Raw genomic sequence first — 15,145 nt, 5'->3', positions numbered from 1 at the left:
TCTACTGAGAGTAGGGGATATATATACAGTGGTACCTCGGGTTACAGACGCTTCAGGTTACAGACACTTCAGGTTACAGACTCCGCTAACCCAGAAATAGTACCTCGGGTTAAGAACTTTGCTTCAGGATGAGAACAGAAATTGTGCTCCGGCAGCATGGTGGCAGTGGGAGGCCCCATTAGCTAAAGTGGTACCTCAGGTTAAGAACAGTTTCAGGTTAAGAACGGACCTCCAGAACAAATTAAGTTCTTAACCCGAGGTACCACTGTATACACACACACACAAACACAAACACACATTTATATCCCACCTTTTTTCTCCAAGGATCTCCAAGAGGGTTACGTGGGTCTCTTCCTCCTCATTTAATCCCCACAACAGCCCTGTAAGGTAGGCTAGGCTGCCAAGGTGACCCCATGAGCTTCATGGCCAAGTGGGAATCTGAACCCTGGTCTCCCAGCTCCTAGTCTGACACTCTGACCACAGGGATTATATTTTTCCGCTGCCTTTACTCCCAAAGGAATTTAGAACAACATACAACTATCCTTTTCACTTTCTAAATACAGTGGTACCTCGGGTTACAGACGCTTCAGGTTACAGACTCCGCTAACTCAGAAATAGTACCTCGGGTTAAGAACTTTGCTTCAGGATGAGAACAGAAATTGCACAGCAGTGGTGTGGCAGCAGCGGGAGGCCCCATTAGCTAAAGTGGTACCTCAGGTTAAGAACAGTTTCAGGTTAAGAACGGACCTCCGGAACGAATTAAGTTTTTAACCCGAGGTACCACTGTACAAGAAGCCCTAAAGCAACGAGAGAGAGAGAGAGAGAGAGAGAGAGAGAGAGAGAGAGAGAGGCTGGCCAACATGCACAAAATATTTTTTTCAAAACAAAGCAGGCATTTTTAAAATAAAAAAAGAAGAAGAGAGTCAAATCCAGCTATTTATTCCTCGCCACTGCCGGAGCGAAAGATGCAAAGTTCTCCATGCTACATAGGAATCTGACAAGGCTGCTGACCCTCAGAGGCCTAATCCTGGCACCAGCACCGCAATCTGAACCGGAAGTGTGAACAGGCAGCCCATCGGGTTGCTTTTCTCAAAACGCAACACACCGTGTAATCCTCTGGGTGCGTGGGGAATAAATCTGTCAGCGAAAGGGATAATGAACCGTTCAAAAATCGCATTTATCCAGCGCTCTGTCCTTATCTGGTTTGCAGCCCCTTAATCCCAAAATTGTATTTTTTAACTAATTGGTGGTAATTATTTTGTAAGCCCTGGCGGCAGCCCTTCAAATCCTGACCTGCATCGTTTGGGAGGTCAAGAGCAGTGGCTCCACGCAGAGACACCCTTTGGAGCTGACCCATGAACCCAGCCATTCTCCTTGGAGCCTGAACCCCCTTTTCTGATCTAGCCAGCCAGTTCTGTTCCTGCCGTCTTGCGCTTTGAAAGGGGCTCTGCCGAGACTGATAGTCGGGCCTTGCAGAGGCCTTTTCAAAAAGCCCTCTTGCGCAGGGTTTTGCAGGTGCCACCAATCAGCTCATTGCTAGTACCAGCAAACCCTTTGTAGGCCGAGCCATTGTTTTACCTGCCCCACAGCTGATTGTGGGGTGCTTTGCTGAGCCAACTCTCAAATAGCGTACCTTCCAAATGTCAGGTAATTCACATGTGTGAGTCGTGGCCCCCATCCCAAAATATTGGCTGGGTGTCCCTCTTGCATGTGGTTCTGCCGAGCCCCGACAATCAGTTGAGGCACAAAAACTGAACCCGCTGTCATTGTGACATCAGGAATGATTGGCAGTTGGCCGTCCCCACCCACCTGTCCAAATTAGCCCATGAGGCCATTTTGCCCACTTGCCAAAATCCCAATTTCCCAAGGCCACATGGTGAATCCCAAGAGAGATATGGGACGGGGGACGGGAGATTAGCCTTGGCCTGCGCTGTGAGTTCCTCTTGTGGCGCCTGTGACACGTGGAGAGAAATTGAGGTCAAACAAAACTATTTATACTTGCGGGAGGGGAGGGGAGGGGGCAACCCAGAAGACGTGCCACCTTCCTGGCACTGTGCCAGTGCGCGCTCTCTCTCTCTCTCTCTCTTGTGTTTGAAAGTTATCAGGGACAGCCCAGAAGCTAACCTAATATTTCCTTCCCTTGCTTCAAAACTTCCACTTTTGTTACCAAGCTGTCCTTGATCTTGCACTTCCATTTCATAGAATTGTTCAGTTGGAAGGGACCACGGGGATCATCCAGTCCAACCCTCTGCTATGCAGGAATCTTTTGCCCAAGGTGGGACTCGAACCCACAACCTTAAGATGAAGAGTCTCACGCCCTACCAACTTGAACTATCCTATGAAGTGGATAGCTCAGAGGAGAGTGGACTTTACTCATATAATGCCGTCTCCCGGCTTGCTAGGAACCACTGTCGGTGCCAATTAAACGAGGGCCAAAAATGACCGCAGAACCTTTGCACCAGGGATGGGGAGGGGCGGGGGCCGTGGCCTTCCAGATGCTGTTGGACTACTTCTCCCATCATTCCAGGCCACTGGACATAAGCTGGCTGGGGCCCTGGGGGTAGCCAGGAATTTTGTTGGGCAGAACCGACGTGATTGGTCAGTTAGTTAAGTATTTCTATTGTTTTACTTGATGAGGGGCAGCTGCCCCCACTGGCGGAGGAAGAGGGGTGATCCCTGCCCCCAGAAAGCGTGCCAGCTCTCTGCCCCCCACCCCGGTGCTGGAGCATGAAGCTCCGCCACTGCTGCCCCCCTGCCCTCCCTTGGCTATGCCCATGGCTGGGGCTGATGGGAGCTGGAGTCTGACAATAGAGAACTCTATCGCCCTCTTTCGTAGGACAATCCCTGCATCGTACCATCCTGTCATCGCAGAGAGACGTACTGGAGTTTGAAGTGTGCAAAGCTCCCATTCTGAAAACGTTAAGTCAGTCTTGGGGAAAGGTTTTCAGCCCCATGGGCCACATTGCAACATTCTGGGGGCCACATGCCAATTGTGGGCGGGGCCAGAGGCAAAAAGCAATTAGGTGAAGCAATGGATATAATTTTTACTTTTGTACAGTAGGCAAGTTTCCCAGAGTTCCGATGGAAGAAATATTCATCCATTTATTTTTTAAAGGGTTCCCCACCACTGCACCTCCACCGGCACTATACATTTAAAAAAGCACTACAACATTTGAACAATCATGGCTTCCCCCAAAGAATTATGGGAGCTGAACCACGCTGGGAGTTGTTGGGAGGGCCCAATTCACCCCACAGAGCTACAACTCCCAGAGTTCCCTGGGAAGAGGGCTTCATTTTCAAACCACTGTGGAATGTGTAGCTCTGTGAGGGGAACAGGGGCCTCCTAACCAGACTCTTCGCGAACTACAGTTCCCAGCATCCTCTGGGGGGGAAACATGACTTTTAAAGCTGCTGAGAGTAGTTAGGAGACCCCTGTTCCCCTCACACAGAGCTATATACAGTGGTACCTCAGGTTAAGTACTTAATTCGTTCCGGAGGTGCGTTCTTAACCTGAAACTGTTCTTAACTTGAAGCACCACTTTAGCTAATGGGGCCTCCTGCTGCCGCTGCGCCACCGGAGCACAATTTCTGTTCTCATCCTGAAGCAAAGTTCTTAACCCGAGGTACTAATTCTGGGTTAGTGGAGTCTGTAACCTGAAGCGTATGTAACCTGAAGCGTATGTAACCTGAGGTACCATTGTATTCCACAGTGGTTTAAAAACTAAGCCCTTTTCCCAGGGGACTCTGGGAACTGTAGTTCTGTGAGGGAAGGAAGCGTCTGCTCCTAACATCTCTCAGCACCCTTGACAAACAACACTTCCCAGAATCCTCCGGGGCTGTTTAAAGTGGTGTGACGCTGCTTTAGATCGAGAGCGCCGATGGAGCCAGATCTGTTGCTGCCATGCCAATGTCCCGCTTCTCCGACTCCCATCCACATCTGGTTGGGGGACACGAGATGCTAGACTGGACGGGCCTTTGGTCTGAGAACCTCCTGATATCTTCCCTCTTCTTCTGATATTTATCTCTGAATGAACAGTGCCGGCACATCCGCCAGCCTGTCTGCGGCAGCGCAAGCGGGGGAGGCAGCGCAGCGCTGGGGAGGGGGCAGCGGCTTCCCCCTGCTTCTGCGGGGAGGCTGCTGAGCGACACTTTCAGGGCGGGATTTCAAAGGGTTTCCTATGGCTGAATGTTCCCGACTCCTGCCATTCCTTTGTGCTCTTTCAGCGGCGGATGAAAGCCACCTTTTATCCTCCCAATTGCAGTACAACAGCCCTGCCAGCTTTCAAAAACAGCTCTTTCCTCACCACCCACCCACCCCATCTTCCCCCTCCGCTGCCTCCTTCTCCAGAGGGTCCAATGTCTCTGCTCTGAGAGTTCACCCTACAGACCCAGATTGGAGGGTGGGGGTTATCGAACAAATATATCCTTGCGGGGAGGAGGTGATTTGATGATGCTTTAAACTGCACAGCTGCTATTTTTTGCTTCACGGTGGCCTTTCCTAGTATTTATTTGAGCGTTTCAGACAGGAGGTTATAGAATCATAGAATTGCAGGGTTGGGAGGGACCCTAGAGGGCAATCTAGTCCAACCCCCCGCAATGCAGAAATCTAAACTAAAGCATCCATGGCAGATGGCCGGTCTCCCCTAGCTCTGCTAGGAGATGCCAGGGGCTGAATCTGGGGCCTTTTCCAGGCATCTCAGCTTTTCTATCCATCTACCAAGATACAGAATCGCAGAACTATAAGGTGGGAAAGGACCCAAGGATCAGTTGTCTAGTCCCCTGCAATACAGAAATCACAGCTAAAGAACCCCTGGCGGTGGCCGTCCAACCTCTGCTCGGAAACCTCCAATCAAGGTTTCTGCCTCCTGGGGGAGTCCGTTCCACTGCCTTAGAACTCATACCATCAGAAAGTTCTTGCTAACGTTTAGTCAGAATCTCCTTTCCTGCAATTTGAATCCTCCCCTCTGGGGCAGTGGGACGCGGGTGGTGCTGTGGGTTAAACCACAGAGCCTAGGACTTGCTGATCAGAAGGTCAGCGGTTCGAATCCCCGCGACAGGGTGAGCTCCCGTTGCTCGGTCCCTGCTCCTGCCAACCTAGCAGTTCGAAAGCACGTCAAAGTGCAAGTAGATCAATAGGTACCGCTCCGGCGGGAAGGTAAACGGTGTTTCCGTGCGCTGCTCTGGTTCGCCAGAAGCGGCTTAGTCATGCTGGCCACATGACCCGGAAGCTGTATGCCGGCTCCCTCGGCCAATAAAGCGAGATGAGGGCCGCAACCCCAGAGTCGGCCACGACTGGACCTAACAGTCAGGGGTCCCTTTACCTTTACCTCCAGGGCAGCAGAAAAGCAAGCTTGCTCCCTTTCTATGAGGTAGCCCTCCAGGTATTCAAAGATGGCTATCCTACTGCCTCCACTCGTCCCCAAACTTTCCAGTGGAGTTGCTTTGACTTATTTATTACATTTATTTCCCATGACTCTTATCTACTTTCACTTATTGTCCTCACAACCACCCTGTGCGGTGGTTTAGGCCAAGTTTCATGAATGAGAGGGGATCTGAACCATTGTCTCTCCCAATGCTCTAATCATTACACAACACTTTCCCCTGTCACTTTCCTAACCACCAAAGGTCCCAGATTCCCCTCGGGGACATCCAGACTAGGGGCCACATGGCAATGGCAGGCATAGCCAGTGAGGAAAGTGGGCAGGACAACACATGTGACTCTCTGTACTCTGTGTGCGATTATTTCCCTCAGAGGATATTCCAGGTTCCTCCCTGAATCTTCATCTGTCGCTTCAAATGAAAGACAGTCTTGTCCTACCCTCACAGTTTAAAACCCCAAATTGCAACCTTTTTCTTCAGTCCCTTAGAACCTGGGTTCGAATCCTCCGTTCAACCACAAAGCTCACATGGTGGCTGGGAGGATAACACAGAGAGGGTGAGTACGCCATACTGAGGTCCGTGGAGGGAAGGTGGGATATTAAAAGCGAAAATAAATCACAATAAATTTGAAGTAGAGAGGCCGACGGGTAAGCTTGGGACCTTCTGAATGCCGAGCTTTACCACTGAGATGTGGGAAAGGACACTCCTAGAGAGGCACCGCCCCCTGCTTCCCCTGCAGATGCTCCCTGCCCTTCACAATGCCTTGCATTTCGCTGGTTTCTGAATGTAAACCAGGTCTGGGTCTGCACAAGGGAAAGAGGAAGACTGCCGAAGGATGGGACTGGAGGCAGGGAAAGAGGAACGAATGGGACACAGAGACACCTCTGACACGACATGTATAGACTTACTGCCCTGGCTGGGTTGCCCTGGTCGATGGGGTTCTTGAAGTCCATGTGCAATTCGTCAAAGGCAATTATCTAAATGGAGAGAGAGAGAGAGAGATTATTGAGAGGACCTGTCAAGCCATGAGACGCAAACATCAAACTGTAGCATCAGCAAGCGCCAACGCAGGTGTTTATGTAAATCAAGGATACGTTCCTGTCATTTATTGAATGGCTTCGCTTATATCCAGGGCTCTGCTTTTCTTCTGCAGTTTCCTTGCACAAGGGAGTTTTTCAATGCGAGGGGAAAGAGGAGATGAAGTAAAGGAGGAAGGACACAGCTCCCACCAGTTATACATCTGGAGGCTGGGAACCTGCTCAGTCCTTCTCTTTTGAAAATAAAACAAATGTGGCTTTTTTTTTTTTTTACAGTTTTGCACTTGCCAGCGGCTTTATACTCCAGATGCATTCATCTGCCACAGATTTCACTCTCTTTATTTATTTTTATTCTTCATCTCTGGCATTTTGCGGAATTAGCACTGTTCCAGGTGCTGCATAATACTTGTTCTGCATTGATAAGAATTCAATCTTTTATAGCGTGGCAGCACCCAAAACTTCGGAACTCCCGGCCTATTGACAACAGACAGGAACCTTTGCTGTACTCTATTCAGTGCTTGCTTAAAACATTTTTGTTTTGGCAACCCTCTCCAGACTTGTAGAAAACTGATGTGCTTTAAATCTGGATTTAGCTTATTGTTAACTTTAATTATTATTTGAATGTGTTAGACAAATGTTTTTTTACTGATGATTTTATTGTTTTATTCTTCTTGTAAACTGCTTTGAGGTTTTATTGCAACCAAGCGGTAGATAAATCACGTGAAATAAATACATTAATAAATAAATTTTATGAGCTTGTGAACCGCCCATTGCCTCCTGAGCAATACAGAAAGGTAGATAATAAATAGATGGATTTTGGACATTACATTTTAAAAACAACCACAACGGCCACCTGGACATTCAGCTGCAAGAAATGTGCATGAACCTGAACTGCCCATAACATTATCATTGTTTTAAAAATCAACTTGTTTTTAACATCACTATTTTTTTATTAACGGTTTTAATACGTATGTCACATTCTTTGCAAACTGCTTAAACATTTTATTGTTTACAGATAAAGCGGGCTGCAAATTTTGTTAAATAAATAGATAATCAATAAGGTAACATTAACATCTGTGTCATAGACCAGGGGTGGGGAACCTTGGGCCCAGGGGCCTAAATGTGGCCCTCTAGACCTTTCTATCAGGCCCTTGGGACTCTCCCCAGGCCACAACCCCTGTCCGGTCTTGCTTTTCACCCTAGGGTGTTTTTTGCCTGGCTGGAATGTGTCCTTGAACTCTGATCATGCATGTTCGCAGAAACTAAACTCTGCGAGAGGTCCATCTGGAGGGTGGCAACACGAGAACAGGGCCTTTTCTGCGGTGGCTCCCTGCTTGCGGAATGCTCTCCCAAGGGAGGCTCACCTGGTGCCTTCGTTACATATCCTCTTCTCCCAGACCTTTGGCTACTTAAACATTCTATGGGCTTTTATACTGGGGGGGGGGGCGCAGTGTTACTGTTTTTGTTTGTTACTATGTTGTGCATTTTTGTCTTTTTATATTGTAAACTGCCCAGTGATCCTCGGATGAAGGGTGGTATAGAAATGTTGTTGTTGTTGTTGTTCTTTTTGGTGATGATGATGATGATGATGTTGATGTTGTTGATGTCGTTGTTGTTATCAGCCAAAGGGGAAATTTGCTTCCGTTGCTCCACCTTGCTTTTTCTCTGACTCTTTCCATCACTAGCTTTTGGCCCCAGGAAAGTGGCCCAGAAGGGGGATCCAGTCCCCAGATTGAAAAAGATCAAAGGAAGATTTAGGGGAGCACGACCTGTTTACCCGCATGGGGTGCTGAGGCGAGAGGATGCTGCAGCAGTGATGTAGAACGGAAGGCAAGAGGTGTGGGAGCACCGAATTTTGATATCACACAGGACGCCATTGAAATTTGAAATCCAAAAGTCCACCAATGCAATTTCCCACCCTCACCAAAGACAGATTAGTTTCTACTCAGTCATTTGCAAACTCTGAAGCACACATGAATCAGCTAGGGCCAGATTAAAGGGTGGAGGCTTCCGATGTGACCGTGTTAATCTCGCATCTAAAAAGCACCCTGTTAAAATCTGCGTCCATAATCACACACCGCATACTGTAGTTGTTTTGGAAATTTCTATTTATTACTTCCATTCTCTCTAATGACTGTGTTTTTCTGCACAATTGTTCACAACTCTTATAGGGGGCTGGGTGGAGATTCAATAAAAAAGAAAATAAAAAAATGTTTAAGAATAGCTCATAAAAATATCAACACTCGAACATGCAACCCGCAGGTAGATTGTCAGTCATTAACAGCACATTTGTAATTTTCACGTCCAGCATGTACCTATAGGGAAACGTCAATCATCAATAAGATGCATATGTGATTTGCACATTGTTTTCTACACAGATAAAATAGCTGTGGTCTTTTTTTATCAGCACCAGTCTTTTAACTAAAAAATAAATAACATTAAATTGCTTCTCTCAAATTTCAAGTCACTGTTCCTATCCTGCCCTCTGGAGCGACGGAGAACAGTTAGCCCCATCTGCCACACAATAGTTCTTGCTGATACTTGGAGGCAGCTATCAGGTCTCCCCTGAATCTTAACATTGGAATTTATAACTACAAAGTCCATCACGCTTAGCCTTGTCTACACCAGGCGTGAGGAACCTTTGACCCTCCAGATGTTGCTGAACCACAACTGCCACCATCCCAGGCCAGTAGTTTGATGGGAGTTGTAGCTCAGCAATATCTGGAAGAATTTGACATTTGATATTTAAAACAAAAACATGCAAGTAGTCATCAAGGAGAAAATCAGAACTTGGTTAGACTTCCTTACACTCTGCACTCTTCCCCATTTTCCTGCTTTTAAAAAATTACAGTGGTACCTCGGGTTATAGACGCTTTAGGTTACAGACTCCACTAACCCAGAAATAATACCTCGGGTTAAGAACTTTGCTTCAGGATGAGAATGGAAATCATGTGGTGGCGGCGCAGCAGCAGCGGGAGGCCCCATTAGCTAAAGTGGTACCTCAGGTTAAGAACAGACCTCCAGAACGAATTAAGTTCTTAACTCAAGGTACCACTGTACTTATTCCCACCTAAACTAGGACAGAGATTTTCAACCTTTTTGAGTCCACGGCTCCCTCGACCAACTACATTCTTCCTGCGGCACCCCTGTGGGGCTCAGAGCCCAGTTATGTCACCCCTTGCCTGCAGAGCTGGCAGCCTCTCGCCCTTTTTTGAACCCCCTTCCCTTGTGGAGAGTTTCCTCAGCCTCCTCTCCTTGGAGGTCCTCTGGACAGTCGTTGCTGCCACCCATGGTCTCTGAGCTCCCGCCCCTGCCCCAAAGAGAGCTGCCTCCTCACACTGCCCCACAGGGGCCTGGGAAGAGGATGCCCCCAGCCATTGTGGTCCAAAGGTAAAGGGACCCCTGACCATTAGGTCCAGTCGTGGACGACTCTGGGGTTGCGACGCTCATCTCTCTTTATTGGTCGAGGGAGCCGGTGTACAGCTTCCGGGTCATGTGGCCAGCATGACTAAGCCACTTCTGGCGAACCAGAGCAGTGCACGGAAACGCCGTTTACCTTCCCGCTGGAGCGGTACCTATTGATCTACTTGCACTTTGACGTGTTTTCAAACTGCTAGGTTGGCAGGAGCAGGGACTGAGCAACGGGAGTTCACCCCATCGTGGGGACTCGAACCGCCGACCTTCTGATCAGCAAATCCTAGGCTCTGTGGTTTAGACCACAGCACCACCCACATTGGTCCAAAGGAGACTGGCTAAAGGTGAATGCGAGGCCAGCACCTTACCTTGGGAGGCAGCAGTAGCAGCAGCAGGTACTGCCAGGCCTGCATGAGGCAAAGGCTCCTCTTCAGCACTGGGCGCTCAGTTCCCAGGCTGGCACTGCACACAGCAAGCACAAGAAAGGGCAGTGCAGTGCCTGCCTGCCCTCCCACTAGTCTCTCCATTCCCAACAGCAAGGGCTGGAGGACTGGCTGGCTGGGCTCCCTCGCACACTTGCTTGCTTACTCCAAGGTCACCTCATCTTCTGGCAACCAGCACCCCCTGGCCAGCCCCAGAGGCACCATTCGCCTGGGCAGCTTGTAGCCAGGGCCGCTGCAACAAACAGCTGTGCAAGCCTTTGGGAGGCAGAGACGCAAGAAGGAATCAGAGGAGAGAAGGAATAATAATAATAATAATACATTTTATTTATATCCCGCCCTCCCCAGCTGAAGCCGGGCTCAGAGCGGCTAACATCAAATGTATAACACATTAACATAAAATCAGACAATCAATTAAAATACGGTACATCCTCAAATCAGATCAGGATCAGAATAAAATCCAATCAGATGGCAACTCGCAGATTAGGGTTGGGGACCTTAAATGCTCACCAGGCCCAACTGTTTGTGCTGAACATATATGGGCCTGTGAGAAAATCTGGGAGGCCACTTTCATGCAAGTTCTTATGAAAGGAGAGAGGGAGTCAGACCAAACCCCGACCAAAGGCCTGGCAGAACAGCTCAGTCTTGCAGGCCCTGCGGAAAGACGTGAAGTCCTGCAGGGCCCTAGTCTCTTGTGACAGAGCGTTCCACCAGATTGGAGCCACAGCCGAAAAAGCCCTGGCTCTAGTTGAGGCCAGCCTAACCTCCCTGTGGCCTGGGACCTTCAGGATGTTTTTATTTGAAGACTGTAAGTTCCTCTGTGGGACATACCAGGAGAGGCAGTCCCGTAGGTACGAGGAAGGAGGAAAGAGGGACAGAGGCCAGTGTTGCCCGCGGCACCCCTGACCACCATTCAAGGCACCCCAGGGTGCCACAGCACACTGGTTGAAAACCACTGAACTAGGGGGTGCCCTACTAATAGAGGTTGAAAGAATGCAACGAAATCAGATTTGCTGCCAAGGAGTGTGGTGGAGTCTCCTTCTTTGGAGGTCTTTAAGCAGAGGCTTGACAACCATATGTCAGGTGTGCTCTGATGGTGTTTCCTGCTTGGCAGGGGGTTGGACTCAATGGTCCTTGTGGTCTCTTCCAACTCTATGATTCTATGATTCAGATCCTGGATTGTTGCAATGCATGTTTTATTATTATTGATGGATTCCATGCCCTTAGCTCAGTCAGAAGAGCAGGAAACTCTTAATCTCAGGGTCGTGGGCCTGAGCCCGTTAGGCAAAAGATTCCTGCATTGCAGCGAATTGGACTACATGACCCTCGTGGTCCCTTCCGACTAATTATATTCCAACTGATTCTAATTATATATCTCTACCTAGCTATCAATATTCAGTATATGAAAAACCCTCAGAGGAGAACAATGTGCCAGGACACCCTTGATTCACTGTCTCTTCTTCATATGAAGCAGACGGGCTTCTTTGAGTCAGCTTCAAACTAACAGTGGTACCTCAAGTTACATACGCTTCAGGTTACATACGCTTCAGGTTACAGACTCCGCTAACCCAGAAATATTACCTCGGGTTAAGAACTTTGCTTCAGGATGAGAACAGAAATCGTGCTCCGGCGGCGCAGCGGCAGCAGGAGACCCCATTAGCTAAAGTGGTGCTTCAGGTTAAGTACAGTTTCAGGTTAAGAACAAACCTCCGGAACGAATTAAGTACTTAACCCGAGGTACCACTGTATTTAGAATTTTGCAGTCAGAAAACTGAGAAAGGAGTTACAGTGGTACCTCGGACTACAAACACCTCAGGTTACAAACACTTCGGGTTACAGACTCTGCTAACCTGGAAGTAGTACCTCAGATTAAGAACTTCACCTCAGGATGAGAACAGAAATCGTGCGCCGGTGGCGCGGTGGCAGCGGGAGGCCCCATTAGCTGAAGTGGTACCTCAGGTTAAGAACGGTTTCAGGTTAAGAACGGACCTCCAGAAGGAATTAAGTTCGTAACCAGAGGTACCACTGTATTTCAATTTGGGCATGCTTGTAAGTTTCGTGTTGCTTCATCACAAAAAAATGTTGTTTTATGGTTTAGCATTGGTTTTATTTTGAATTATATCTGGACTGGGGGGCCCACCATAATCTCCTTAGTGCTTAGGGCCTCTAAAGGTCTTAATCAAACTCCGAGATAGAGGGCAGTTTTTCTTTCCATACGAAGGCCTCATTCTGATCTGTGCTGCCATAACTCAGGATTCTCTGGTTTCCTGGTTCACCCCTCGCTTCCCACTATGCGTAACTCCCCTGCCCTTCAAAATCACAAGATCCTCTGCTCCGACGTTTCTTTTCCAGCATCTCGGAGGAAATTTCCAGACGTCATGCCTCTTTCACAGAGCTCAGGGGGCGGATTTAATTACCCAGAAGGTTCCCTTAACGTGCCGACCCCTGGTGCCTCCATTCCTCTCTTCAGCGCCATATGGTCTCCTACCCAAAGCAGCTTCTCAGGAACAAGGAGGCCTACAGGAAGCAGCCAAACTGGGTGAGTCATCCCAGATCTTCAGAGTGACAAAGTCTCCAGAGCGGGGATGGGGAAGTGGGGGGGGGGAGGATGTTGGCTCAGAGTCTCCAGGGCTCAGTTGGCATGTGCCGAAGCCGCCCACGGGGCTGGGTGTCTCCTCCCCATCATCACTAGCTGAGTGGCAGAGCCTTTCCATCGAGGGTCTCTGCCCACCACAGAAAAAGCACCCTGAGAGCTGAGGTTCTTACGCAATTGCAACATCCCCTGGGACTCATTGCCACAAGAGGTGAGCTGCTGGTGGCTGCTAGCTTAAGACAGGGTTGGCGTATTTCAAAAAGTAAAAACCAGGACACCCCAAAAGTTGTTGAGCTAAAAAAAATGTGATTTTTAGGGCAAAATGCAGCCTTTTGAACCCCCCCCCCCGGGATGTCGATTCCACCTTTGAAATCCCAGTTATGTTCAGGATAGTTCTAGATGTATGGCAGCCTTAGCTTTAGAGGGCTTTTAGAAAGGGGGGGGGGAGTATACAAAGTCAAGACAGCTATTAGCTTCTTGAGAATCTGAATTTAAAAAATGCTAGGTAGCATTGAAGACGTCAGCCTGCATTATCAGTGCTCTCAGAAGCCAGAGGGCTTGCTGAACAATGAGTTCCAGTGGTTGGGGAACGGGAACAGGGTCCCAACATCACACATTGCATTAATCCGTCATTTACCACTCTTAAAAATTCATTATTGTTCTTTGAAATGTTTGGCACGGCCAACCGCTTAGTCTTCCACTTGGAACTCTGCCAGAGTCCACATAAATAGAAATGCACATGCTTCCCCTCTGTTGTCATCAGATTTTTGATTGTAAGCTCCTTAGGAGCAGGGACTTGCCTTCTGATCCTTTGTAAAGGCATTGTGTGCTTTGGAGAGTGGCCCATTTGAGGTCTCAGCCCGCCTCTACCTGCCTGCCTTCTTACTTACTTACTTTAAGGAGTTGGCCCAGCTGGTCAGCTTCCTCCTCCATAATCTCAGTGTTGAACTGTTAATTATGACAGCCCCCTTGAGAGTTCTCCTGGCAGCCTGGGCAAAGGAGCCCAACGAAAGCTTTTAGGTTATTTTTAATAACCTAAAGAGGAGGAGGATGGGGATAAAACTAGAATTAGCTAGCTCTGCCTGCCATTGGCTCTGGCGCCACCTGCTGTTGGGCTCCCTGCATTCTGCCCAATGGTTGCCAGCCAACACTGGCGATGGAATCAAACATTTATATATTTTTTTAAAGTAATATTTATTAAGAGTTTAAAGATTACAAAAAGAAGAAGAAAAGTTAAACAAAGCAAAACAATACAATACAATACATGAAAAACAAAAAACACTACTTATCTTGACAAAACAGAAACAAAAAACAGAAACAATTAAAAACACATCCAATATTTCCATATCTTATCTTTCATTTACTTGTTTCAACGACCTCCTCACACCTCCCTTTTTTGTGTTCTAGTTCAGTTAGCTATTTCAGCAAATCCTTTCCATCTTTCTCAATTTTTGTCCTATAATTTATCTTAACACAATCTAACCTTACTTTTTTCCCCTTTGGCCCATTAACAATCTATTTTTACTTAATTCTTTATAACATTTCTGCTAAAGCCATATAACTTCATTCCAGCATCCTTCTAACAATTCATTAATTTTACAGTGTTTCTGTAAACAGTCTTTAAATTTTTTCCAATCTTCGGAATCAAGCATTTATACATGGAATGAGGGCTACAGAAAAACCTGGGGAGGGGGCTGCCTGTGTGAGCTCTGTCTTCTTGGAGGGGCTGTAGCTCAGCGGGAGACCACCTGCCCAATCCCAAGCATCTCCAAGTAGGCCCAAGAAAGTATTACCCTGGAAAAAGTACCCTGGAGAAGGCTAAACCATGGTTTATTAAACTGTGATTTAGGAAACCATGGCTTATTGTTCTGTGTGAACCCAGCCCACCCTCTTAACTAAGGTTTATTAATTATGGTTAAAAGCAGCTTGTTAACCGAGATTTTCTAGTTGGCTTATCAACCATACTTAAGGTTAACCACGGCTTAGCAATACGTGGGGTCACCGACCTTGACCTCTTTAACTATGGCTAAGGAGCCATCAATGTCCAAAATCTACAGAGCTGTGAGAAAAGGGAGGCAAAAGTTCAGACCTCTCTCAAGGCTTGGTTGCTGTCACTTTTAAACTATTCTGTGACACAATGAACCAAAGTTTAGGTAATCGTCTGCCAGATGCCTCACCTTTAACCGTGGTTTACATTAACCGTGGTTTAGCGTTAGGTGCAAACTGGACAATATTAAGCCACAGGTATGGATTGTCCAGCTTGGTATAAAGTCGCAGCCTAT

At 47.8% G+C, this 15,145-nt stretch overlaps 1 protein-coding gene and 1 long non-coding RNA gene across 2 annotated transcripts in view; both read right to left on the bottom strand.

Moving 5' to 3' along the window:
• CNIH2 (cornichon family AMPA receptor auxiliary protein 2) overlaps positions 1-15,145 on the bottom strand; it is a 50,521-nt gene that overhangs the window by 9,752 nt on the left and 25,624 nt on the right. Inside the window, exon 2 of the mRNA XM_083591623.1 lies at positions 6,288-6,356. Coding sequence (XP_083447749.1) covers positions 6,288-6,356 — 69 coding nt within the window. The remainder of the gene's footprint in view (positions 1-6,287; positions 6,357-15,145) is intronic.
• Positions 11,526-14,017, bottom strand: LOC310752014. Its single transcript, XR_014542789.1, has 3 exons — positions 13,758-14,017; positions 12,015-12,787; positions 11,526-11,770 (listed from the first exon to the last, which is right to left on the bottom strand). It is a non-coding gene; the product is annotated as an uncharacterized lncRNA (long non-coding RNA).

The sequence above is a fragment of the Podarcis filfolensis genome (genome assembly GCF_964270895.1).
Source record: "Podarcis filfolensis genome assembly, chromosome: 16".
Lineage (NCBI taxonomy): Eukaryota > Metazoa > Chordata > Lepidosauria > Squamata > Lacertidae > Podarcis > Podarcis filfolensis.
The sequence above is the reverse complement of the archived record's forward strand: the minus strand, read 5'-3'. Positions and strand labels throughout refer to the sequence as shown.